This window comes from Podarcis melisellensis (genome assembly GCF_964234715.1).
Source record: "Podarcis melisellensis genome assembly, chromosome: 1".
Lineage (NCBI taxonomy): Eukaryota > Metazoa > Chordata > Lepidosauria > Squamata > Lacertidae > Podarcis > Podarcis melisellensis.
In genome coordinates this window covers 78,348,363-78,375,422 of record NC_138528.1, presented here as the reverse complement: position 1 = coordinate 78,375,422, position 27,060 = coordinate 78,348,363, and the positions used below count along the sequence as shown (strand labels likewise).

The 27,060-nt window shown below is 44.4% G+C and overlaps 2 protein-coding genes across 5 annotated transcripts in view; one reads left to right on the top strand and one right to left on the bottom strand.

Moving 5' to 3' along the window:
• The window catches only part of LOC309355456 (uncharacterized protein), a 35,766-nt gene extending 27,721 nt beyond the window's left edge, over window positions 1–8,045 (bottom strand). The window contains exons 1-7 of the mRNA XM_081886343.1: window positions 7,718–8,045; window positions 5,858–6,210; window positions 3,610–5,360; window positions 3,132–3,313; window positions 1,822–1,959; window positions 1,535–1,603; window positions 793–963 (exon numbers count right to left, since the gene is read on the bottom strand). Coding sequence (XP_081742469.1) covers window positions 793–963; window positions 1,535–1,603; window positions 1,822–1,959; window positions 3,132–3,313; window positions 3,610–5,360; window positions 5,858–6,143 — 2,597 coding nt within the window. The 5' untranslated portion in view covers window positions 6,144–6,210; window positions 7,718–8,045. The remainder of the gene's footprint in view (window positions 1–792; window positions 964–1,534; window positions 1,604–1,821; window positions 1,960–3,131; window positions 3,314–3,609; window positions 5,361–5,857; window positions 6,211–7,717) is intronic.
• A 3,451-nt stretch (window positions 8,046–11,496) lies between these two features.
• Window positions 11,497–25,966, top strand: PGGHG (protein-glucosylgalactosylhydroxylysine glucosidase). 4 transcript variants are annotated; one of them, XM_081884552.1, is made up of 14 exons: window positions 11,497–11,641; window positions 13,670–13,935; window positions 15,076–15,286; window positions 15,929–16,364; window positions 17,631–17,750; window positions 18,253–18,384; window positions 18,755–18,866; window positions 19,763–19,835; window positions 20,975–21,111; window positions 22,596–22,729; window positions 22,867–22,962; window positions 23,068–23,165; window positions 24,755–24,969; window positions 25,446–25,966. In XM_081884552.1, exons 2-14 carry the CDS (start codon window positions 13,689–13,691, stop codon window positions 25,502–25,504), a joined length of 2,070 nt encoding a protein of 689 aa, XP_081740678.1. In that variant the 5' UTR covers window positions 11,497–11,641; window positions 13,670–13,688; the 3' UTR covers window positions 25,505–25,966. The 4 variants fall into 4 exon arrangements, with proteins under 4 accessions (XP_081740678.1, XP_081740681.1, XP_081740679.1 ...); XM_081884553.1 differs by having other exon boundaries at window positions 11,608–11,742; XM_081884554.1 differs by lacking the exon at window positions 11,497–11,641 and adding an exon at window positions 12,260–12,274.
• The last annotated feature ends 1,094 nt before the right edge of the window (window positions 25,967–27,060 follow it).

Genomic DNA, 27,060 nt, shown 5'->3' with positions numbered 1-27,060 from the left:
GCCCACTCCCTCCCATCCTCTCTCCACAGCTTGGCCTTGGCAGAGGGAGCCTGAGAAGGTGGAGGAAAGACAGCTTGTCCCACTTGTTCAGGCAAAGGCAAATGTGCAGACAAGCAGATGGGAGAGCAGGCAATTGAGCTGGCAATACAGTGGTACCTCGGGTTACAGACGCTTCAGGTTACAGACTCCGCTAACCCAGAAATAGTACCTTGGGTTAAGAACTTTGCTTCAGGATGAGAACAGAAATCACACGGCAGCAGCAGGAGGCCCCATTAGCTAAAGTGATACCTCAGGTTAATAACAGTTTCAGGTTAAGAACGGACCTCCAGAACAAATTAAGTTCTTAACCTGAGGTACCATTGTACACTGCAGCTTCCTGGTTGCTGCCAGTACAGAACAGGCAGATGGAAGGAAAATGCTCTGTGCTGGTGGTTGGCCAGGGAGCCGTGATGTATTGCCAGCTCAAAAAGTCTGAAACTGGTATCGCAATCTGAACGTCATATCGGTTTCAGACGATGAATTGAAAAATCACCCAGCTCTACTCAAGAGGGTTAGCGGACAGAGATGGACTCTCGTCCCACTTATTGCTGACCTCACTTGTCTTCAGGATGAAGGAGTGAGATAAAGGGAAGGACCTTCAACCTTCAATCAGCCCCAACAATCATAGAAAATGCCCATGGATATGAGAGATGTAGTTCAGCAACATCTAGAAGGCCAAAGTTTCCCCAGACGTGTTGTAGCAAAAGGAGCAGATACGCAGGGAGGCTGAAATCTTAACAAGTACTGACTCACATCACTTTCTGTATCTGGCAGTTTGGGTGCTTTAGTCCCTCAGCTAGCAGCTTCAGTCCTGAATCTCCAACTTTATTTCTTCCCAGCTCCAGCTCCAATAGTGTTGAGTTAACAGAGAGAAGAGATGCGAGGAAACCACAAGGAACAAGCTGTTCACTAAAAAACTTCACTCTGTGGAGGACAATTGGATGAAAATCTGTATATAGGAAATGATTCAGCGTATACAATAAAACAAAACAATAACAATGCTAGCATTGTATTTCCTTCTAGCCACAAAATGTCCACGTTCTCTACAATGCAACCTTTAAACATCACCTCCATTACATAGCATTTGTTGGAAGGAGACATGAGAACTGTGGGTGGTAGCAAGCCTGCGAAGTCTGTCCCCCTAAATTCACTGAACCCTCCTCCCCAGAATGAACATCCTGGGGCACCGTTACCCAAAAGCAGCAGCAGTGAAGGACTGCCCTGATCAGGCAAAAAGCCTTGGTGGGCCAGAAACATGGGCATAATATTGCCTGATTCTGGTGCTCAGTATTAGGCTTGAGAGAGCTAGAGAGGAGCCACTGGGGATACTTCTCTGGGTTTCTTTTCCATGCTTTGAGAGCTGCCTTTCGCTGACTGAAGAAACTGAGGACAGTGCAGAGGAACACCCACTTTGGTCCATCACAGCCAGGATCAGGATCAATATTTTGCCCTTGCAAAAGGACTCTAATGAAGTTAAACGCAAACAGCTTCTTACCTCACATGCCTTAAGTTACTTTTTGGAGACTTCAGTGCTTTGAAGATGGCTGGGTTTTGATACTGTTCACTAAGAGATGAAAGAAAATGTCCTTGTTAAGAAAAGGTTCGTCATATTCTTTTATTTTTATGAAGAGAATAGTGTGGTGGTTTTCAAACCTGTACTTTAATCATGACACACAAATCAAATACCACTGTTGCACAACCTGTCCCACTATCAGTATCATGGTGTGAGTTGATCCAAGGGGTCAGGCCACCTCCCCCCCCACCAAAAAAAGGATGACTTACCAACAGGATTCCAGCTTCCCAAACAAAGGTTCTTCAGGTTTCCCAAAAATACCACAAGTCAATCGATTCAAAAAATTGTACATAGTCCAGCTATTGCACTCTGGGTCTCTTCTAAGTCTCTGGATCTGGGCCCATAACCTATTGAGATTATTATATTATTATTCAGTAGAAGCCACTGGATGAGCAAAAACTGACTCTTGTATTGAAATAAAAATTATCCAGTCCAAAAATATGGTTCAAAAAAGCTTTACTCACCGAACAGTGGTGTGCAGTCAGTTGACTAGGGAGACTGAGCTGGACCCCTACATGTTCCCGGTAAATTAGAGTATTAAAGTCTGGTGCCTCCTTCCCAAAGCTTGGGAAGCTTCTGCCCAGCTTAGGGAAGGAGGTGTGATGCTCATGTGCGCAATGTCCCCTGCCCTCTCAAGATGGCGCCTTTGGCCCTAACTGTATCCCTACAAAAAAATTGCACTATCACAGAACTCAGCTCTCAACTTCAAACAATAAAAATTACATACACTCAGTTGCATAACTCTTGCACTGGTTCCAGCATAAGGCACGATCACTTAGATTACAAATATCTGGTGCCGACCAGAGGTGAATGGCTGATGAAGATGATGGACGACGCTGAAATGGTGAAAATGACCAGGAAAATCAGAAACCAGGAAGAGAGGAACTTCAATATGGAATGGGGAAAATTTACAATGTACTTAAGAGAACACTGTAAACAACTAAAAACTTAGTTGTTTTTGAGTAACGCTTGTAATGTAATAAAAACTAAGGTAAAAACGGACTGTAAGAAAAAAAGAGAAAATATGTGAGGCAGTTGAAAAATATTGAAAATGGTAACCATGGAAGGGTGGAGGGGAGTCTAAGGATTCAGGGAATCCTAAATGCTGATGGTAAAACTCAATAAAAAAAGATTATACAAAAACAAGTATCTTGCATTTTGAGCTAAAATCAAAGCTCTTCTCCATTGCAACCTCTTTTTGCTGGAGATGAAGATTAACATATCCATTCTTTTCAGGAGCTCAGAAGAGGCACTACACCCAACATGGATGCCTGCCAGTTTAGATATGCATAGACATGAAATACTTTCTCTTTCATTTGACCGTATGCTGATAACTCTGTGACTGAGCCACAAAGATACAGTCCAGGTAGGCTCCTCTCTAACTTCATGAAAATTTCCTATCATGCTTCACAGTATACAATACAGAAGCATTCTCTATCTCCCATTTTGATCAGCAGGCTCCAAGCACCACGAAAGTAGTGCATTACTCATCATCCTCCCGAGGAACTGGGATGCTCACCCTGCCATGCCACTCCCCTGTGTTTTGGGGGCCAGACTCCTTTGCATTCTTGCTTTCCTCCAAGGCCATAATCCATAATACAAGGTCATGGGAACATTTAGTTCACACCCACCCATACACTTCCCAACTCCTGCATCTGCCCTGCTGCCACAGTCAACACCTTTTGCCCACTCTAGGAATTCCTAATACAGCAGCTGGTCAGCCAAGAGTTAAATAGGGTCTTAACTGTTTTTGGCTATTAACCAGAAATCTGTCTATCAAAAGAAGATCTGGCTGGTCAGCATCAAGAGTACACATGGTGTGTGTGTGTGTGTGTGTGTGTGTGGAGAATTTCATGAGAGTTCAAAGTCAAATGTGTGTCCTCATCAGAAACTCTGGAAAATATCAGAAAAGGGCAAAAAGTTGCTGCATGTGGTGAAATCCCGTGTGTGGAAGTGGCAGATGCAGAGAAACTCAACATCCCTTATTTAAATAATACATACCCGTCTGAACGTGGTTCTGAATTATTAAGTTTTTCCTCTTCTTCCTCCTCCTCTTTTTCTAGTATTTCTTTGGTAAAATCATAATATCTCATAAATAACATTTCCTCCACGTGAAGGACCTCCAAAGCAGAGCAGTGCTCCAAGCAATATGCCTGGGCCATCACTCTTGTCTTAGTCAGGTATCTTCCGTGTACGGTAACTTCAGTCACGTGATCCAATGCAGTTTCCACAAAATTTTCCTCTTGGTTCTCATATAAGCATTCAAGCCATCGGTGCTTATGCCTCTCATGTACATCGATCTTTGTTTCTGTGGTGTTTTTCACCCATTCTAATAAGACTTCTTTAATCTTAGGCGAAAATTTCCATCCAAACCGCTCTTTCATGTCCTTCATTCCCTTTCCTTCATTTACGAGGCCAAAGAGGAAGCGTACCGTTACTTCTAAATCAGGTCTGGAAACTGCGTAGCTTTCTAATAATCTGACCACATCTCGATTAGGATTTTCAGAACTCAGCCCTTCTCCTTCTTCCAGTAAGTAAGATAAGGCTGCAAAAAACTCCTGGAAGCTTAAGTGAATGAAGCTGTAGGCACGTTCACATTCAATGTTCCTTCTGAAAATGCTCTTGCTCAGAAAGAGGGGGAGGGAGTCTTCCTGATCTAAGCCGAGCTCTTTGATTTCTTCCTCCCAGAACAGTATTTTTCGTTTCCAGATTCCATCTGCAGCCAGAGAACACAAACTTTTCAAGTTCTTTCTAATATGCTCCTTTGATGGGCTGTTGTGGTGCAGCTTTAGCAAGCTGGAAAGGTAAAGCATATAGACGGCAGTGAGCGTGTTGGATGTTTGCCAAAGATCCTCACTGTTTTCCATCTGTTGTACCAACACCATGCAGATAATGCAGCACACAAGGGGAACCGAGCACATGGTGAAGAGGGTCTCGTTCTGTTTTACAAGACTGAAAGCTTGAGTTGCTCGGTCTTTACTCTCAAAGAATTTGTGGAAATATTTCTCTCTGTCCTCTTTTGAAAATCCCAGGATCTTGAAATGGCGACGTAATTCCTCTGAGCACTCATGGAGATACCCCAGGGCTGTTGGTCTTGTTGTTATTATCAAGTAGGATTCAGGAAGGAGTTTTTTCTTAAGTAAGCTGCCCAGGAGGACCTCCACAGGCCCCTTCTGCCAGGGATCAGTACAAAAGGGGTCTGGTTGAAGGGAGCATCTTAATTCATCAAACCCATCAATTACAAACAGCAGTTTCTTCGGATTCTCCAGCATCTTCTTAATTTCATCCTGTCGGGGCCACCGTTTTAAAATGATTTCTGCAATACTACTATCCTCATTACAGAGGTTCATCTCTCCACAATTAATGTAGAAAACATAATCAAACATGGCCTGATAAAGTCTTCCACAGGCCCAGTCAAACATGATTTTTCTTGCCGTTGTTGTTTTCCCGATCCCTGCAGCCCCCTGCAGTACAACAATTTGTGGAACCAGTCCATTTCTATCAGGATTAAATAGCTTTTCAGTGGTATACTCTGTTTGAAGGCTACAATAGTCCATGTAAGTGTCTCGAAAATATACCCATCCTAAAGCCATGATTTCATGTTCTTCCTCCTGCTTTCTGGGACTCTCAATATCAAAGGTTAGCTTTGAATACTGGCAGCTTCGAAGCAGATTTTCACCAAGAGAAGGATGGACTTTCATTGACTGAAATTTGCCCTTTATGTAGTCTCTGTAGGTTAACCTAGAACCTAAGAAAAGGACATGTGCCAGCAGAAGTATTGAGAAAGCACCAAATATTTTTTTTAGGAATTCCATCTCTTGTCTTGAAATGAGAAAGCTCAGTAAATATAAAAAGCTGTTTTAGCCTGTACATGAACTACACAGACATATATAATCCCATCCCAATCAAACATGGAGATGTAAAATGCTGTGGCTCCACTGTTCATGGGGACAGACTACTGCTAGAATGTAACTCCAGTGCTTAAAAGCTTGCACTGGCTGCCCACATGATACTGAGCCAAGCTTAAGCTTCTTGTATTAACTTACAAGGCCCTTAAGAACTTGGGTCCAAGGTACCTTAAGGGCTGCCCAAGTCCTTATACCCCTGCCTGATAATGGAGTTCTTCAGGTGAGTCCCCGTTAGCAGTTCCACCAGGATCCGATGCATTTGCTTACTGGAGATCCTCTTTAACATGAACAAGAAAAGAAAAAAGTGAATCTCCAGCAATATGCCATGATTTCTTACCTTTCCATGTTGCTTCTTTGAGATTTGCAGCAATGTCTTCCTTGCCAATATCTTCAAGGACACATATGCATACTTTTACTGCATTGGCCTCACCACAGAAGTCACACATGAGATGAATAACATCGGATCTATCAGCACTGTCCAGCTGAATTTTGGGGATTTTCCCCTTTCCATCATGGTCAATGTCTTGTAGCTTCCATTTAAAAATGTTAAACTGGTCTTCAAGGAGTTCTTCCAAGGCATCATAGAGGGTTTGGCTACCCATCGCGAGATCTGGGTGAGCCATTGTGGGTTTCCTTGTTAGAGGCTGTTATGAGCTTTGGCGATCTCATAAAAGGACTCTGTTCTCAGATCTGGGGCCACACAAAAAGATGAAAAGCTGTTACTTAGAGATTGTGAAAAGCAAGCTAAAGAGATCATAGAGTTGGAAGGGACCCCAAGGATGATCTAGGCCAACCCCCTGCAATTCAGGTGTCCCTTATGGGGATCAAACCTGCAACCCTAGTGTTATCGGTACCATGCTCTAACCAACTGAACCATCACCATGGGCGTAGCCAGAGGGGCAGGGAGGGGCAACTGCCCCCGCTAAAATGATAAAATTCAGTAAAAATACATAGCAAACTCAGATTCTGCCCCCAACAAAAGGCCTGCCCCCCCCAAACAATAATCCTGGCTACACCCATGGCTATCCCCATGGAACAATCCAATAAATTACCTAGCATGTTCCCTTAACATAATTCTAGATTACTTCATTTTCATCTGCAGGGATCAGGCCTTGAAGATTGCTGAGAAGCTTCTATTAGAACAGAAATATCCATTAGTAAGGCCATTATGTTATTAACCAAGGCCAATAGGATTGACCATATTTCACCAGCGCCTAACAAATCTGCAGCGCTTACTCAAAATAAAAGCAATTACTGGACAAATTTAAAACATTTTGGTATTACTAAGCTTGGGCACAACAAGTTAAAATGTCTTCTTTCCTTAGGCTTCCAGTGGCATTTATTTGATTTGACTGACTATTGTGGGTTGGTTCTTATTTTAGTTGTGGAATTATTTGCAGTGACTCAGTCATGTTGTTATCCCCCTTGAAGACCTGCCTTGGGTAGAAAGAGAGGATGTAAATATTTAAATTAAATTAATTGTGATAAACTAAAACCTGTTATCTGGAAATTGGAAAGCAGGTTCTGAAATCTTTCTTAGTCATCAGTGTTAATGACACACACATTTCAGATGATGGCTAAAACAAAGTAATTATTATATCAACATGCCCTGAGCATGATGTGTAGAGTGTCTTCCCTGCAATACTCCTAAGAAAAGAAACACTGGCTGACTCCTGCATACAGAAAGCAAGCATGTAAATAAGCCAGCATGTCTTAAACATGGGGCAATTTGGTTTTTATAAAACCATTTTATCCCACTCCCCCCACCTCAGTTTTTTGAAACATTCAAAGAAGATTAACAGAAATAAAAAGAAAATGCATGTTTGTAAAAGAAAAAAAATCAATTAAGAGCAATAACTAAAACAAATGTGGGGATTTATTTCTTTTTTAAGGAGATTAGCAGGAAGTATTCTTCAACACTGCAACTGAGCCCTGGCATAGGTTTTAGAAGCAGGTTTTCCCACCTCACAAATTTCACTTCAGGCACATTATGAAAGAGAGAAATAACCCCAAAAGGATACAAAGCTTGCTTTGCACCTTTCTTACACCTTGTGTCAGTTGTGGTTTCTCCACAGTAGTCAGTCAGTAGTTCTTATCTGATATACAGGATGATTATTTTATGGATATTCCTTTGGTTCAGCAACAGGTGCAAGAAGAAGAGCGCTTTCAGGGCGTTAAGAAGGTGATGAAACGTTACCTGCCCGAAGATGAAAGAGGATATTCCCGCCCAAAAGAAAGTGGTGTTTCAATACGGCTTCGGCAGTTTAAACATGAAAACTGAACGCATTGTGCCCCTGACACTGCCTATTATTTAAGTGCTTAATAAACACGCGCGTCTAACGCCGCACATCTTCATCTTTCCAAACCGCACAGCTTGCGTCCCGCTACATGCTCAGAAAAGCAACAAAAACCTTGCCCTGGGATATCACGTGATGCACTAATGACGCAACAGGTCTCTGAGAACACGCGGAGTGCCTTTCGCACATCGCAGCTTCCCCCTCGGATCGAGGAGGGGTGAGAATCGTGGCCCCTCTCGCCTCCACCCCACGCCCCTTTTTCCAGGCTGCGACATGAGAAGGGAAGAGCCCAGACTCGGGAGATCTGAGCCGCTGAGGGAAGGTCAGAAAAAGCAGGCGCGGCCACTCGGGCGCATCTCACCGCTCGGCTTCGCGCTGCTCCAGCGCCCATCTCTCCTCGCAGTGCCGCCAGTGTTTTCTCTGGACTTTTAAGGAGTCAAGCGCGTCACTTTCCCATAAACGCGAAAGGCACGCACAGCGCTGATGACGCAGCAGGCAACGGCCTTGCCTCGCAGGTTGCTGCGCTCCAGATCCAGAGCCCCTCTTCGCCCAAACACTCGCCTGCCCTCCCTGAACTTGCCCACAGCGAGGAAGGAGTTTGCCCACCCACCTACCCACCCACCCGCAAAAAGAAAAAGAAACCCGGGATACTTAGCCTGAAATAATTGCTGCCTCTCCCTAGGAGCTGTTCACAGACGGACTGTGATTTGCAGGATCTCAGTTGCTGCATGCATTTTTTTGTCTGAACTGGGTATTTGCAAACATGAATTGCCCCCTCTCACTGAAACACACACTCCCAAGTCAGGAAACTCAAGTGTTTCAGCTCTTTTTTGAGCTGCCCCATTTTAGGCTGCTCCCTTTGGGTGAAGAGTCACTATACTGTACTTCAAGGTTAAGAGTACCGCAACGCATTGCGGAGGGGTGGGTTCCCTTGCAGCTTGCCTGGAAGCTGTAGTTAGTGTAGAATGACTGCTGATAGGAGAGAGATCCTGCCACCAAATCATACCTCCGCTCAAAGACCTGCACTGGCTGCCAAGTTCAAGGTCTTAGTATTCTATAGAAAGCTCTTTAAGAGCTTGAGACCAGTTTACCTTAGGGATTCCCCACCACATGTGCCTACCTGACCATTTTGCTGTGCAGACCTTGCACTCCTGCAATGACCATATGATGTTCACTCCACATCTGAAAGAAGTTGAGCTTTCAGTGTGGCAGCACCTCTGGGATTCCTTGCATTATACAGTATTAAAGTTATGTTTAATGTAAATAAACTGCTGCATTTTTAGTCTGCATTGTAAAGAAAGCTTCTGTATTTTTCCATTAAGCATGGTGTTTTTTTTCATACAAGGGTAGAACTAAATTACAATTTGAAGCTGTAATGAGTTGGCTGTAAAAAAGTTTTACCACTGTTTACATATGCAGCTAACAAAGAGGTATTGGCTCAGAGAAACACACAGAATAGCAGGCGGGCAGCTCTCTTGTTGGGTGTTGGCCAGCATGTAGCAGAAGAAAGAGAGTGAAGCAATACTTTTGATTTTTATCTGGAATAGTTATATTTTCTTCTGCAAAGATGTCTGGAAACATCACACTGGGGCCAGTGGGCTATTAGAGTACGAGTTGTTTGTCCAAACCACATTTTTAGCAGCAATGATTGAAAAAGATACATAAATATACAGGAACCAAGTAAAAGAAGATGACGTTTTCTTTGTAATGACAGAATAACTGGGTCAGGCACAGGATTTTACGATTCTAGCAGAAATAGCAAACACAGAAGATAGAATGCTAACCCATCACTTACACCAGTTTCTGTGTCTTGCACTCTGGGTGTTTCACCCCCTCAGCCATCAGCCTCATTCCTGACTCTCTCTGCAGGTTAATTCCCAGGTCCAGCTCAGATAGTGATGGGTAGGTGGGAAGAACAGATGAGAGATGCCAACCACCAAAGCATAGAGCTAAGAATGGAGCAACCTGAGGGGGACAAGCACATTTAGAGGCAAGGATAACAGCACGCATGGTCTATCAAAATGATCAAGGGACTTCAGCAACTCCTATGAAGAAAGGTTACAACATTTGGGGCTTTCTAGTTTAGAAAACAGGCAAGAAACCAGGGGCATAATAGAGGCGGGTTATGAATGGTGTAGAGCAGCGGTAGGCAACCTAAGGTCCAGGGGCCAGATCCGGCCCAATTGCCTTCTACATCCAGTCCGGGAATCAGCGTGTTTTTACATGAGTAGAATGTGTGCTTTTATTTTAAAATGCATCTCTGAGTTATTTGTGGGGCCCAATGACCACTGTGTTCTTACTTCTTCAGAGTAAGGGCAAAGAGAAGGTGTAACAAAGTAAAGTCATTACCACTGAATTCCTAACATACTGCTACAAGTTCTGTAAAATATAAATCCTTGATTATTTTTTTAAAAAGTGAAAATACACGCAGCGCACACACTTCATACGTCATCTTCAAATGCATATGGACTTTCTTCTTTAAAATGACTATGCTTTGGGAGTATGCCCTCAACTTTTCTGGTGGTTACTTTCCATGGATCACACCTAAAGCCAATATTGTGTTTCGTAAAAACACATTGGGTTCAAGGGCAAGCGGGATTGCCAAAGTCTTTTTTCCTGGGTGTCTGCCCCCTTTTAAATTTCTGTTTTGTTTTTTTAAAAAAATGGCAAGCATGTAAAGAAGAATGAGTACAAATTAAAGATGAATAAGTTGCAGGCTTACTGTGTATTTCATTGCCCTTAAACATTTTCCAAGCCTATGGTTTTAAAAGTAGTCCAGGAAGAGAGACCCCTAAAAATTGGCATCACATCACTAGAGGCACCACAGAAACTGATCTACCAGACAGAATAGACAAGATGTTTGCTGGACTTGCCTTCCTGGAGGCAAATATTGTGCTGCAGGCACAAAAGAAGGACATTCATTTTCAAAACGAAAAGAGTTTTTTTCTCTCTTTTTGTCCCTTTCCCACCCATTTCCCAGACCCACTGCAGTACAAACAACCAAGAGTCCTGTGGTAACTTATTCACTAACATGTTTACTAAAGCATAATGTGGACTCTAGTCCACCTACCCGCCACAAAAACTTGTATTATGGTGCCAGGGCCGGCCCACCCATATCGCAAGGTGAGGCAACTGCCTCAGGTGGCGGGATCTACAGGGGCAGCAGATCCCAACATAGATCTTGGTGGTACCAGAAAGACCCAGGTTCCTCTCCCCCCCCCTTAAATCTCACACACCAAAAAGCCATGTGAACTGTAGTTTGTTGTGGGTGCTGGGTACAATGTACAATACATACAATATATGGGAATAGTAAACTACAGTTCCCAGGATCCGGAAGGATGTGCTTCAAATGTATAGTGTGTAGGCAGCCCCAGGTGTGAAGGAAATGAATCTTTTATTACACGGGAAATTCCCTGCTCTGAAACTCCTGGTTTCCTTGCCTTTTGCTGTGTTTTTTCGCTCTTTATTGTTTGCTGAGCGTCTCCCTTGATCTCTTTGCTGACTGACTCTCAGGACGCCAAGCAGGAAATTTCCTCTCCGTGCGGAAAAGTGATTAACCAGATAATTAAATCTTTTTCGACGCAATCTGTGTACCCTACTTGTTTCCCTTGCTCAGATTACGATATTATAGGACACACGCGAAGTTAATTATCTCCGGCTGGAAGTTGTTATTGCTTTTTTAAAAGTTAAACGTATTTCCTTCTCCTCCCTCCTGGGCTTCCAGGATCCCTCTTCTGCGATCTCCCCGCCCCCGTCGTCCTCCGGCGGCTCCACCTCCAGCAGCAATCCGGAGGACTGTCCGGATCTCAGCGACCTGATTCAAGGCAAGACCCAAACCATTGTTTTCCCGAGGCAACTCATCCGTTCCCTCTTTTCCTGTACTGTAGTATGAACTGGCCTCCAGTTCACCACGTCTTTTAGCGCGGTAAGTGCCATTGATCCAAGTGGAGCTTACTCCAAGGCAAGTGTGCTTGCACTTACCTGGGACTAGTCAGCCCGATCTGACTCAATGGCACTTACTTCTGAGTAGACATTTATGGGATTGCTTAACACCTACATTAAGGTGGTTAAATGTCTATGTCGCGTGTGCGTGTTTTGCTCGATCCTCAGCGCGGACGAGCAGAGGGAGCTTTTTTGCAGGAAAATCGCCAGGAAAGTGTTGTTATTATACCTGTTGAATGAGAGAAGCGGAGTTTCCCCAAACTGCCAGCATGGCAGTGGAGAGAGGGGAAGCAGCTTTTCAATAATAATCGCAGCAAACCTTGTGACATTTGAGATGGGAGGTTTGTTTTTGTAAGAAACTAACCTTGCTCCCGCCTTTCACTGTGTGTAGCCAATGAATGAAGTCGTAACAATGAGAAATCGGAGCTAGCCAATTAACCAGAAGAGAGGTGGAGTAGAAACTTCCTGGTTAATTTTTTGAGCGCCCCCCCGCACCCGCTCGCTGACCTTTTGGAGTGAGTGTTTCTGGACGGGAGTGATTGCTGTTCCATGGGGGAAAGTCAGAAATACCGTAGATTGTAGCTGTGATTGAGCTTTCAACCTCTGGGCTTATTTTCCATACATGTGATTTTCTTCTTGTAAAATTGCCATGCTAATACAGGGTGAGTCTTTGAAAAGAGGCACCGTGGAACATGTGTACTCTGTATCCACGGGGCCTCTTTCAAAGGACTCATCCTGTAATAACAAAGATAATACAGTATTGCTGAGAGAACAGAGAGTACACTAGCCTTACGAAGCAGACCAATGATATACAGTACCCATTTTGCTGGGCGCTGCAGTAGGGAGTGGCAGCCCTGCAGTGTACTCTTCCCACGTTTTCTTCTGTTTTTAAAAGGGGGGAAATGCGAGGGGACTGTGGTGTTATTTGGAGCAGCAGTGCAATGAATTAAGCATGTGCAGGGCAAAGGGAGCCTGGGGAAAAACTGAAGCGTTTCAGTTGTGGTGGAAAAATATTGTCAAAACAGCAAGTCTGCAATGATCAGTAAATCTGCCCATCGAAAAATTAACAGAATGGGAGAACTATGGTATATTAGTTCCTCAAAGGCAGTTACTACTAAGCTTAGTAGACGTGGTCCCCAGGCCTCACCACCACTCAGTCACCAGATCTACCAGAAATGATAGACCTGTCCTTTGGCACTAGTTATGTATCTATGTACATTTTGTACTTTGCTGCATCTCTCCTGGAAAAAAATCCTGCAAATGCCCGAGTTCTTACATGGTCAGACTGCTGCAATGGAACATATCTTGTCACAACTATGACTCTTAAAAACAGGTTTTTGCATTAGCATCTAGTATTTGAAAATTTTCACATATGCATGAGCAGGAACCTTTTTTTCTGACCTATGGAAAGTGAGGGAAAGATCAGTCCTCTCCTTTTGGTTTCATCTTTGTAAGAGAGAATCTTGCCAGTTAAAGGAGGAAGGACATTCAAGTCCTTGGGCACGACCAAGCTTCCTGTGGCTGAGTGGGAGACTGAGACTGGAGTCGCAGGGCATTGTTCTCTGAGAAAGTTCCCTCCTTCAGTGGACAGCCAGATGCCAAAGAAGCCAGGATTCCTCTCTGTTAAAACCGCATAGAAGAGAGAAATTGAGCATCTTGTCCTGAAGGGATGAGAAGAGTTCCAGTTTTCAAAATTATTATCTGAGACAATCCCTGTCCCCCACTCTGCCTGGTCAGCCTAAGTACAGCAACACAATGTTTCGACTTCCGTATAAGAACAATTTTCACGCCTCCATCCAGCTCCGAGCTTACATTTCATTTTGTGTGCCTTAGTGCTGAGTATTGTGATTACGCGCATAACATTTCTCATCTGATGAAATATTCACTGTGTGCCATCACATTGTTTTCAGCTGCCTGTGGTATGTTGCCATGGCAGAGGAAGATCCTGCTGTGTTCACCTCTGGCACTTTGCCCTCTGACCCCCGTCTCCTTGCCACGGTGACCAACGCCTACCTGGGCACTCGTGTCTACAGAGACATCTTGCATGTAAACGGGGTGTATAATGGAGCAGTCGGGGACTGTCATCGTGCTGATGTTCCCAGCCCTATTAATGTCAAAATGAGTGTGGCTGCTGAGGACAGCCTGACCGAGACTTTCTCGTTGGACACCAGGACAGGTAAGTGTCAACAGTGTTGTTGCCCTTCCTTTCTTGCTTTTCATTGCAAATGCAGCAATGCCACAATGATGGGGCTAGGTTATTTAGCTTGCACTGAGCATGGGCATTGTTTTAAAAGGAAGCTCTTACTTTTAAGGAGACAAAGGTGAACACTGAATAAAGTGTGCTGGTATTGGGCTCAGGATGTCCTGGATTCAAATTCCCATTTAGCACAAAGTTCACTAAGTTTTTGGGAGCCAATTGTAGTCTATCTTTTTTTTAAAAAACTTCTTTTTATTCATTTTCTATAACCAAACCACAAAAAAAGAAAAACAAAAACAAACAACACACACCAAAGAAAAAAGAAAGAAAACATCAACCAAAACAAAACACATGAACAAACCAGAAGACAAACATTAATTGACAACAAATAACGGTTGACTTCCCTCCATCTCGGTTTTGGGTTATGTAAATATTAAATCCATTCTGCAGTTTTTCATTTTATATCGTCTACACATTGCAAGGGTTATATTAAACCTACTGTGATTTTTATATCTCTAGAATTTGTTTCCATATATGTTATGAATTTGGTCCAATCGTCAATAAACTTTGTACCTTTTTGCTGTCTGATGTTCTGCGTCATTTTTGCCAAATCCATATATTCAAATAATTTAATTTGCCAATCTTTAACGGTCAGGATATTTGGGGTTTTCCAATTTTGTGCTAACATAATCCTGGCAGCTACAGTTGCGTATTGTAGTCTATCAAACAGTTTTGAAATAAAGCTTAAATGCAATCCAAAGTATCCCACTCCAGAGGAAACTTAGGATTCAGATGTAATCAATATTTCCAGGACAATGTGTTTAAGATCTGGAGGTTTTTCTCTCTTCTTGTGCTACTAGACAATTTTTTCAGTTCCATAGGGTGCCTGATAATTCTTATTTCAGTAAATAACAAAACAAAGGCTTTTTTAACCTCAATATTTGTCCAAATATATTATTTTAATGTTGTAGATTGTGTTTAGATGTTCTTGTCCCAAAAGTGAACTTTGAACCAGACAGACCTTGTGTGAAATTTGTGTTGTTAGGCTTTCTTTAGAACGTAAATAAAAGTGTAAGAATCTGAATTCACATGGATCATTTTCTTTCCTTTTTCCTGCAGGGACCTATAGCCACACAATCCAGGCTCCAGGTTATACAGCCACTCACAGGATCTATGCCCACCAATCCCTTGTTCACCTTCTGGCCTTCAGCGTAACCATCCAGAGGTCAATGCTTGAAGGCGAACCCATTATTGTCAATCTACAGACCCAATTCACACCTGAGAGTCCAGACCTGGACTTGCACAGAGGGGCAGATTTCCAGGGAGCTCAGTGAGTATCATCATGAGAAGATTTGGTCAGATTTGTGTTGTTGTTCTTCCCTTGAGATTTAAAGACAGTGGCAGAAAGAATTGAGTACTTCCTATGGTTTGGAGGAGAGGCCATAGCTCAGTGGTAGAGCACATACTTTGCATGCAGAAGGTCCGGGTTCAGTCTCAGGCATCTCCAGGGAGTCCTTGGAAAGACTCCTTTCTGAAACAATGCCAAACTAGATGGAACAATGACCTGAGTTCCTGAAGGCAACTTCTTATGTCCCTGTGTTTGAATACAGGCAAGCCCAAGGAACAATGGCAGCCCCATTCAGAAGATGTTGGCAGATTAATGGGGGAGAAGATCTACCATGTATATCGTGATATCTTTTTAATATTCTTAGGATGAGAGTTGTAGTCCAAAATATGAGAGTTGTAGTCCAAAATATCTGAGCTACCCTTGAGGTAGGGCAAAGATATGGAGAGTTTGAAAAGTAAGGAGAACAAAAATTTTGCGCAGGATGTGGATGGGAGCTAGGAAACCAGTGGTAGGATTAATGGTAGAGTTAGAGATGGGGTTTGAATTCCTTGTGTGATTCTCTGATCTGATGAAAGAACCATAAGGTCTTCCTTCCTGCAGCTTTTCTCTCCCTCTCTCCTTTAGCTACATCTATGGAAAGACTTTGGTCCCTGAGGTGGAGAGTGGCCCTCAGCCTACTGTACACATGATCTGGACCCCAGTGCAACAAGCAATGACCCTTCCTGAGGAGGAGAAGGAAAAGACCTGGGAGTTCCTCACAGCTGTAGCAGAGAGTGAAGAGGACGTGAAAAGGAGCTTTAGTGAAGGATTGTCACTGATTGCCTCTCGTTCACTGTATGTGTCTCACGTCCAGGCATGGACAGCCCTCTGGAAAGGATGCTGTGTGGAAGTTGAGGGACCTCTTTCACTGAGCCAGGCTGTTTATGGATGCCTCTATTACCTGCTGAGTGCCATTCCTCCCCTGGGTTCTTCTGACTTCCCATTCTCCGGAATTAGCCCTGGAGGCCTTTCTAATGGCACCTCGGGTGAAGATTACTGGGGCCATGTCTTCTGGGACCAGGTGATCCAAAAGGCACTACTGTGTCTCCAGTTTCCCATCTCTGCACAGAGGTGATGAGGTGCAGAAATCAGGAGATGCCAGTAGGGAAGACATAGCCCCAAACTGAGCTTATTCTTTGGTTGCTTGGGCAAATATTGGCTTTCCAGAGTACAGTGGTACCTCGGGTTACATTCGCTTCAGGTTACATACACTTCAGGTTACAGACTCCGCTAACCCAGAAATAGTGCTTCAGGTAAAGAACTTTGCTTCAGGATGAGAACAGAAATCGTGTTCTGGTGACACGGCGGCAGTGGGAAGCCCCATTAGCTAAAGTGGTGCTTCAGGTTAAGAACAGTTTCAGGTTAAGAACTGACCTCCAGAACGAATTAAGTACTTAACCCGAGGTACCACCGTATATAATTTTGAGAGATAAAGAACAGGAGGTGGCATGAATTCTGCAGAATTTTCTCTCTGTGTGCTATATTATTTAAGTTTAGTGTAACTAGCTCCAGAATGAAGTATTGTCTTGTTATATACACAGCTTGTGGTGAGTGATCATGGAAGACTTGTTCAAAATCAAGGAAACTGAGTCGGACTATAAGTCTTATCTAACCCAGTCCCTCCAAGATGTTAGGCAGAGAGATTTTTCCAGTCCTATAGACTGAGATCTTTTAAACTAAAGATGCCAGAAAATGAAATTAGAACTATAGGTTGGAGAAATTTAAAGGGGTTGCTAGACTGGAGGTAACCCTTCAAGAAAACCAAAGAAAAAGGACATAGACTTCGAGTAAAAAGATCGGCCTTTATTAAAATGTATGTAGGCATCAGCCTTTCACAAATCTCAGAGAGGTTACCTGTTTTTAGCTCTTGAACACCATCTTGTATACACCCCCATTGAACTAACATGTATTCACTACCTAACCAATCATGTAATTACAAAACCTTTTCCTATGGCAGTCATAACCCACTCATACTATACGGAATCAATCAGGAAGCCATAGTTGCAATTCAGGGTATTTTTTTTTAAGCCATGGAAGGGAAAATCTGTAGCATATACCTCTCTAAAAAGTCAGACATGGGCACTATCCCCTAATCCAGGGGTAAGGAACCTGTGGCTCTCTAGACGCTGTAAGAGAGCATCTTATGTGGGCTACCACTATCCTACATCATTAAAAGCTTCAGGAAGAATCAACATACAGATTTTATGACCAGGTTAGTGATGGTGAGCTAGAAGGAATATGAGTTTGTCCATCTAATAACAATATGTGATGTTGTCATTAAACTCAGGATACCTGGATGTACCCAAACATCTTGCTTTTCTATCCGGAAGCAGCTTGTGCTATCCTGAAATACCGGATTCGAACGCTAGGAGGAGCTCTGTGCAACGCACAGGAGCAAGGATACAAGGTAGGAGCAACAGGAAGAGAATGGGGACCTTACCTGACAAAGGGATTGCTCAGGTCTAAAAAGAGAGAGAGATTAACCCATGAGGGTGCATGCACTCTTATTTTTTCCACTCATCATATTTGTTAATATCCCACTGCTTCCCATCTACACTGCACAATGCAGCTAGTCCTGGGTATGGCGTTTTGTTCCCATGGGAAGAGGAATGATTAGTAAACCACTCTGGGAATTGTAGCTCTTTGCTAAAGTTCCCAGGGCTCTTTGGGAGAAGCCATGACTGTGGTACGATTCTGATTTAAATGTATAGTGCAGATGGGACCATTCTGATTTGTTTCAAATGGATTATACAAAGCGAGTCACAAACAGTGTCTAGTACGCATGACTTTCAACAGCGGCTAAAGTGCAAGGTTGTCCTGAGTTTGAGATTGCCCACAGAAATTGCCCACAGAGAATCACCATTTGAATTATCATCTCTTTTGAGTGTTACTCGATTTGATTGTGGCAGGGTGCGAAGTTCCCCTGGGAGAGTGCAGCAACAGGCCGAGAGGTCTGCCCTGAGGAGGTTTATGGAAACGAAGAAATTCACATCAATGGAGATGTTTTGCTGGCATTTGAGCAGTATTACTACTTCACTCAGGTAAGTGTTGGGCATATTGTATGGCATTGCCGGTAAATGAATAAAACTCTAGCCTTGGGACCTGCTTTTGAAATTGAGAGAGCTTCATCTCTGAAGACAGTGTCGTATTCCTCTTTCCAATTAATGCATCTTCAGATATTTACCTCTCATTCCCCCTGAACCATGATCACAGAATCATAGAGCTGGAAGGGATCAACCCCCTGCAATGCAGGAATATGCAGCTGGCCTTTATGGGGATCGAACCTGCAACCTTGGCATTATCAGCACCAAGCGCTAACCAACTGAGCTATCCAGCTGATGTTATCCTGTTCTAGGATGGAAACATGTAACTCAGTGGCCCTCTGAGCCCCTCTTTCCTGTCTTGTTCTAGGACCTGGACCTCTTCCATCAGGCAGGAGGCTGGGAGGTGGTCCATGCTGTGGCTCAGTACTGGTGCAGCCGGGTGGTGTGGAACCCAGAAGACCAGAGCTACCACATCCCTGGTAAATATGCGCAAGGGGGACTCCTCCTTCACCGAAAAGACATACACCGACTTTTGCATTTCCTGTGCTGCCTCTTGAGCTGCCTGCAATCTGCTACTATTACACTTCTCATTCCGGTGCAAAGTGATTTGGGTTTGGTTTTCTGGCCTCTTTCCTTAATCCTCTGAGGGGAAGCCAGACACAATTCTGGGGAAGCAGGAGAGATGGCTTTGTGTATGTCACAAGGACCAACCTGTCAGCCCTCAGGCCTGCCCTTCTTCACATGTGCAAACTGGAAGAACAGGTTCCCCACCACCATCACCAACTAAATGCTGGGACGAAACAGTTTGTCCGTCTGTGTCCAAAATGCAGTGAATGTGCTTGCGCAGGAGCTTCAACCAGGACATTATACATGCCCGTGTGCATGCCCTTTCTCTAAGGCACATCTCTAGCCTCTTGGAACTATGTTTGCAGTGACTGCTAAAATCTCAGAGGGGCTATAGAAGGGAAGGACTGTAGCTCAGGGGTAGAGCCCCTGCCTGGCATGCAGAAGGTCCCAGCTCCAATCTCCAGGTAGGGCAAGGAGAGACCTTTGCTTCTGAAACCTTGGAGAGTCATTCCCAGCCGTTGTAGAGCAGACAATATAGAGCCAGCTGGAGCCACCATCTGATTCAATATAAAGCAGCTTGCCGTGTTCCAGTGCTGACTAAGTGGGGCTTAGTTATCTGCATGACTCCTTGCCGCATCCCATACCTAACAGCAGATATATGCAAGAAGTGCAAAATAGGCAAGTATATGCACAATAGACTTAACCTGCAACATTTATTTGGCTCCTGGAATCTGACTTTTCTTGACTTGGGCTCATTCTGAATTTTCATAAAATCCAGGAAGTGATTCCATGTTCTGCCTTCTTCTAGGTGTCCTGCCCCCTGATGAATATCACTCTGCTGTAGATAACTCTGTTTATACCAATGTCATTGCCCAGAGGAGGTAAGGGACTTGCCGAATTGATGACATTTTCTCTCTATGCTCTTCCAGTTTCTGCCTTTCTTCTTCTTCTTCTTCTTCTTCTTCTTCTTCTTCTTCTTCTTCTTCTTCTTCTTCTTCTTCTTCTTGCTTGGGTGATGGATACAGGCAAAGGAATCCATAAATTAATTGATTAATTAAAAGTTCTTTTCAAAAGGTTTGTACCTCTTTTCTGCCTAATAGCAGGCTGCTTGACCTATAAAATTATGAAAGGCCATAACATTCACTGCATAAGGTAGCACCAGAATAGAAGAAGATGCAGGGGATAAAACAACAATGAAATAATTGTTATAATAAATTAATAACTCAGCAAGATCTTCAAATTAGACCAAACAACACAAAACAAAATCTCTTTACAGAATTAACCATCAGTACTGATTCCTACCTCCAATACTGATTATTGCCTAAAGGACAGCTCAGCTCTAAATGATTAGTTTAGCTGCAGGAAGAAGTCAAACAACTTTGCTCCATGTTCCATTAAAAAAGCTTAACTATGGGTTAGCTCAGTGTGGCACAGCAGCAAACCAGCCGGCCACAGTCTCCTCTCGCAGAGCCTGCACAGTAGTGCTCAGTCATGGTGTGATGTGTGAGCTAGGCTGACCATTTGCATTTCCTGTTTGCCATGCCAACATTTTCCTTCACGGTTCCTTTAGGTTTTGACAGCTTGATTGATGCCTTTTAAAACATGGAGGTTGCTTCCACATTCATCCTGATTTGTTTGCAGACAGCTCAGATGACATGGGTTATTCAATGAGCGTTCAATCATATTAGTTTGTGGGGAGCTTACAAAACCTCGTATCAAGCACCATTACTCCCACACTTTCCAATACATTTCCCCATGACTTTCCTTTCTGCCACAATTTCAATTTGGGGGAGGAGGTGGGCTTTGTTGTGCAAGACCTCCAAGTCATCTTTAATTGTGCAACATGAATTTGCCACTAGGTGACCGAATCCCACACAAAAATAGAAGCAGTCCAGAAGCACCCTAAAGCTTCCCACCTTGTAGCTCTCAGCCTTGCTCTGCTAGCCCAACTCTTTCTTTCCTTCTTCACTTTTTTTTGTAAAGCTTTCTTTTTTTTTAACCTCTCTTTGCTGCTTTCCAGCTTGAATTTTGCGGTTGACTTGGGGTCTCAGTTGCATATTCCAATCCCTGAAGAGTGGGAGGAAGTTCGGAAGAAAATTAAAGTGCCTTTTGATAAAAGCAGGAATTACCACCCAGAGTATGATGGGTACTGCCCAGGTGAGTCAGTTCATGACAAGGGAGTGTGTGGTGGGCCTAACCCTTTATAACAGTTGTGCAGGTCAAAGTCTTCACATCAGTGTCACTTGCCTTGCTAGTAAAATGGGTTTCCGTGTGCAAACGTGTGGGGCACCAAAATGGGCAGAGGATAGGAGTGATTTCCCACATACCAGAGAGAGCCCCCAGTGTATTTAGACCCTAGCGCCCCACAAAACCTCAGAGTAGCAGAGTCTGAGGCAAGGAACACAGGAAGCTTTTTTATACCTAGCTCAGTATTGTATATTGTGACCAGCACTGTCTCTCCAAGGTTTGAGGCAGGAGTCCCTCCCAGCCCTGCCTGGGTTTGCCAGGGATTGAACCTGGGACCTTTCCATGGCTCTGGCACTGCAGTCTCTTGTGCTCCATGCACACTTCCCTCATGCCACCACAGAACACTGGCAGCAGGGAACAGCAGAGAAGCATAAACCCTCCGCTGCCAAAGTTGACATTACATTTGGCAGCAAAAGTGGAGTTTCCTGCGTTCAGAGGAGACACACCGCCTCTCTTTCCACAATTTGGAAGATGAGGGGGAAGGAAGGGAATTGACCTTGGAAGGCACGTCTTGAAGTCCAGTTTCCTCCCTGAGGAGTCTGTTAGTCTGCACGAACACACATACACACACACTCAGCAGTTTCAAGTAACACGAGGGGTGGGTCAGAGAATTCATCTTAGAGAACATGCATCCTCCCTCACACATCCTCCACATCCAGTTTCCCCACCTTGAAGGCACTTGTCTCGCCCCCTGAGTGCAACTGGTTTATGAGGCAAGGTGAAGCCATTTGCCCCAAGTGATGGATCCAAACGACATCATGGCACCACAGCCGGCCCCATTGGGGCTTCCCGCACTGTTGTCCTAGCTGTTGTGCCCGCTGTGCCCTCACCACTGCATCATGGCAGCAGCGCAGGTGCAGCCGCAGGTAAGGGTACAGTTGCATCAACGGGACTGGCAGCACAGGTAGGGTCCGGGATATGTGAGGGGGAGCTGCATTGGGGTATTTTGCCCACAGTGGCATCTCAGCTAATATTATTAAGTTGAAAAGCTGTTGTTATATAAAGCAATATCAAGCTAATGATGAGCCACTTATTGTCTCATAGAGAATGTATTGCTGAAGAATGGCTTTCTCGCATAATCACTGTACCATGATCTCACCTTTGTAGGGTGATGACTAAAAAATACCTGCTAGCTGTCTCCTAGGGCTCCCAGAAAAAGGTTGCTGGCAGGGCTCCTAGGCCCTTTTAATTGCTGCACAGCCAGTGCAAATGCATTGTGGGAGAGCTGCAAGTGCAGAATTTTTGCCTGCTGTTCATCATACCTCCTTGTTAACAGGAAAATTACAGGCTACTTGTCACCCAAGGTAGCCTGGCAACTCCGTTTCTGGTACAATTCGCCATAAGGCACGTGGGCCAGGGTCACATGTCTATCTTGCCTCTTGTTCTTTCCTCAGGTGAGCAAGTGAAACAGGCTGATGTCGTCCTGCTTGGATTCCCTGTCATGCATCCCATGGACCCAGAAGTCAGAAGGAATGACCTAGAGATGTATGAGCCAGTCACTGACCCTCAGGGGCCAGCCATGACCTGGGTAAAAAACCTTGTCTTGAAAAGGGTGGAAACCTCAAACGGTTTCAGTGCGGGGTCTTCCATGGGTTTGCTGCTGAAATGAATTTATCTGAATGAGGCTGCTGGGGCCCTCACTGGTTGGTTCCTTTTCTCCATCAGAGCATGTTTGCTATTGGCTGGTTGGAGCTGAAGGAGACCGGAAGAGCCCAACAGCAACTGAACAAATGTTTCAGCAACATCACTGAGCCATTCAAGGTCAGGCAGGTCAAACCTTCCTAATCCCTTCTTAAAATTTGATCCCTGTAGGTACCCTTTCCAAACAACATCCTTGAAAAAAATATTTTTCTCTGACTCTCTCAGATCTGGGTGGAGAACCCTGATGGATCAGGAGCTGTGAACTTCCTTACAGGGATGAGTGGATTTCTGCAGGCTATCGTTTATGGATACACTGGATTCAGGTGCAAACTGTATTAACAATAATGTTCATGTGCACATAGGGGACGGGGGGAAAGGAGACACTGGGCGCCACACCGTGGGGGGTGGCACTTAACTGCACCCGAGCCACACGTCTCCCATGGGAGTGACACAGTGGCTCGGTCGCCTGCTGGTTCCACGCTGCCTGCCACCTCGCACTCAGCTGCGCTACAGCTGAGGGGGAGGCGAAGGCCAGACTCCCGGCAGGCTCTGCGCTGCTCAAAAAAGCAACGTGGGCTTGCAGGGTGCCAGAGCGGAATGGGGCTCAGCCAGTGGGACTCTGGCGTGCCCTGCCCTCCCCATGCATGCCACACTGGGCACCCAAGCAGCTAGCTATGTTGCTGAATGTACACGGTCCTGAAGTCCATTGGAATAAAAAGGATGGCAGCTGCTATCAAAAAGGTGCCCACTACATCAAGAAACTGAATCACATATGAGCTGCAGGTTCCACCTGTTGTCTCTGTAATGACTTGTTGGAGTCAGGAAAGATGAATCCCCATCCCTCCTTGTCCCTGCCACCCTGCTGGATGACTGGGGAGTGATTGCAACTTGACAAAGAGCTTCAAATAGGGATGGGGGGCTGGTTTTAAATGGTTACTTTTGCCGGATTGGTCCCTGGCGAGTCACTCTCTGGCCTGCCCCGGTAAAGCCTGTGCACCCCCTGGCTCCGAGATTGAAGTAATCCAGTTTCCCCCTGATTTGTCCCCAATCTGATCTTCATACTGAGAAAAGTATTGTGGGTGCATCACCCAAATTTCAGGGCAACACAAGCAAACAGTTCCAGTGGAGAGATGTTATTAGAAGGAAGGGCTTTTATCTCTGGACTAGTGTGATTTAAGTTTGGCTGGCCTGAGGTGGGAGGAATAGCAGAGGCGTTCTTGTTTTGTTTTTTGTTTTTTCCTAGTGAGATGGTTTATTTGCAATCAACATGTGTGGGAAACTTAGTTGCAGCCGCAAAGCTTGTCCTAACAAAGCTTGAGTCAATACTGAAGTGGGACAGAGCCTCTCGGCACTCGGATAAAAATAACCACGAAGCTGCCTCTAGGTTAAGGAAGAACAGGAAATGGCTGAAGTACTCAAATCAGGTCCGGTTTTGAAAGGAAGTGGGAAAATGCCCTCCGAAGGGTTTTCTTGGTCTGTCCTCAGGTGCCTTCAGCTATGCCTGGGAGCCTCAGTGCTTTTGCATAATCAGCATTGTGTTGATAAAGTATATATAGATTTCTACTTATATTGATTTGTCACAGTTAGAATGCTGGTATTAAAAAGGCAGAAGGCAGTTGTCAAAATGAAGATTAATATTTATAGAAGCAAAATCAACAAAAGGAGACGGGGGGGGGGGATTTAATCTCTGTGGTAGCTTTGCTGGGGCACCGCCAGATAGTTCCCAGGTGGGTTCTAATTGCCACAGTCCATCTTTGATGGCTGCTTCTGATCTCTGCCAGCCTGCACAACTGGCAGGAACCATACTAAGCTGTCCAGCCCATTGTGAATGTGGGGTGTGGAAAATGAGAGGGAAAAGAAGTAGGGTGCCTTCTTGACTTTCCAACAGGAAGTCTTCCTCTACTTCCTTTAGGATCACCAAGAAGCACCTGAAGTTTGACCCCATCTGTCCAGATGACATAAAGAAACTAAAGATCACCGGCGTGTGCTACTTAGGAAACAAGCTGGATTTCACCCTTACCAAAGAAGATGTCACCATCCGAGTGACACAGGCCTCCTCTGTCCTACAGCCACCTGGTCTGGAGGCTGTGCTGGCAGGAACGGGCGAGCATCTTCCCTTAAATGAAGGTACAGCATCATCTCCTATAGCTGGTATTATCAAGGTTTCCTGTTGCTGACAGGGAGATCCCCTCCCACTTAGCTGAATGTTTTAACAAATTGAGGTATATTCTTGGGTTGGTACTGAACTACAGTAGACCCATTGAAATTAATGGGCCTGGTGTAGTCATGTTCCTTTGTTTCAGTGAGCCTACTCTGAGGAAAACCTAGTTGAACACCACCCTTGGTATATAGCAAAGATGGCGAGGAAATGTTTCACCACCTTGGTGGTGGTGGTGGTTTTAAGAAATGCCTCCTGTCCAAGCTGCAACCAACCTGTTGGATCCACTTCCCTAAATATTTACACCCTAAGACAAGCTAAATATAGGTGGAATAATTTGTTACCTCAGGAGACCTGTTGATCCTCTGCAGCATCTATATAGAAGGCTAAAAAGATGATGATACTAGAAGAGTTGACAGCTTGTGTGCTTTCTGTTCTATTTCAGGACAGAGTATCTTCTTCCCTGCAGCCGCAGGCTGGATCCAGAAGGTTGAGACAATTTAAAGCCAGCTTGTTTTGATTCTATGACAAGTATGAAAAAACTACCAGGCCTTTGCAACCGTAGCAGCCAGCCAGTAGTATCTTAGAGGCTTTGTGGTTCATGTTAGCATGTAGCAATACTGAAGAGCCTGAATCTTGAGTTCTTGACTGCATTCATTGTGTATATAACCAACCTGCTGAAGTGGGAGCTGAAATTCCCACCCACCCACCACCACTGACTACCTTAGAGATGTGGCTTCCTTCCTGGACAGAAAGGTTCTGCAATGGAGAGAAAAGGAAAAGAGCTTATTTTTCATTCTTTTTTGTGGAGGGAGGGGCGAGCAGCTAGTCTGAAGAAATCCAAAAAACTTTCTGGTTAATTTGCTTATTATACATTGTGATTAGCATTGTGGGAGGGGCTGGGGGAGTGTAAACCACTTATATTCCCCCCCCATAATTTTTATTAAATTTTCTGTTTTACTTTAAGGTTGTTTAAATCAATATTCTAAAATGTATCAGTGACTTCCCTTCTCTTTCCATGGTTCATTTTGCATAACATAAATCACTGCATATTTTACATAAACGAAACTATTCAGTGTTCCATTATTGCATCCATCAAAACTTATTTACACTGTTGAATTTATCTTAATGCTGCCTGCGTTTTCAAGTGTACACAATTTCCCCCCATATATGGGGGAGTGTAAACCACTTTTAGAATTTTTTTACAATCAAGTGGTATATAGTAAAGGTAAAGGGACCCCTGACCATTAGGTCCAGTCGCGGACGACTCTGGGGTTGCGGCGCTCATCTCGCTTTACTAGCTGATGGAGCCGGCGTGCAGCTTCCGGGTCACGTGGCCAGCATGACTTAGCCGCTTCTGGTGAACCAGAGCAGCGCACGGAAATGCCGTTTATCTTCCCGCCGGAGCGGTACTGATTTATCTACTTGCACTTTGACGTGCTTTCGAACTGCTAGGTTGGCAGGAGCAGGGACCAAGCAATGGGAGCTCACCCTGTTGTGGGGATTCAAACTGCCAATCTTCTGATCGACAAGTCCTAGGCTCTGTGGTTTAACCCACAGTGCCACCCGTGTCCCTTCAAGTGCTATATACATTTTATTAAATAAATAAAACTGCGAGTCAGTAGTAGTCTTTCTTCAGACCAGAACTGAACCCCTCAAGGCTGGCATTTTCAAGGATTTCTTCCTACCTCCTCCTCCTCTGACAGTTCCAAAGGTTCTTCAGCAGGTTTCCCAGATGGAAACTTGCAAGGCAGTGCAGAAGACCTTGCTACCTTTACAGACTTGGGATGGATGCCGAAACAGCAAGCATTTGCCACGGCTTGTCTTTGAGAGGCTAATATGCTAAACGTTACTTATACAAAAAGCAAGCTGCATACGCTGGCAGCAATAGTCCAATTAACTCTGTTTAGAAGCCTCTTTCCAGTTCTCATCCATCTCTCAGATAAGGGAATAACTGACCTACCATGAATAACAGCCTCCCATCTCCCAACTCGCTAAATCAAAACTAAGGCTTCAAAGCAAGCAGAGAAGCATATATGATCTCATTTTACAGTTTGCAC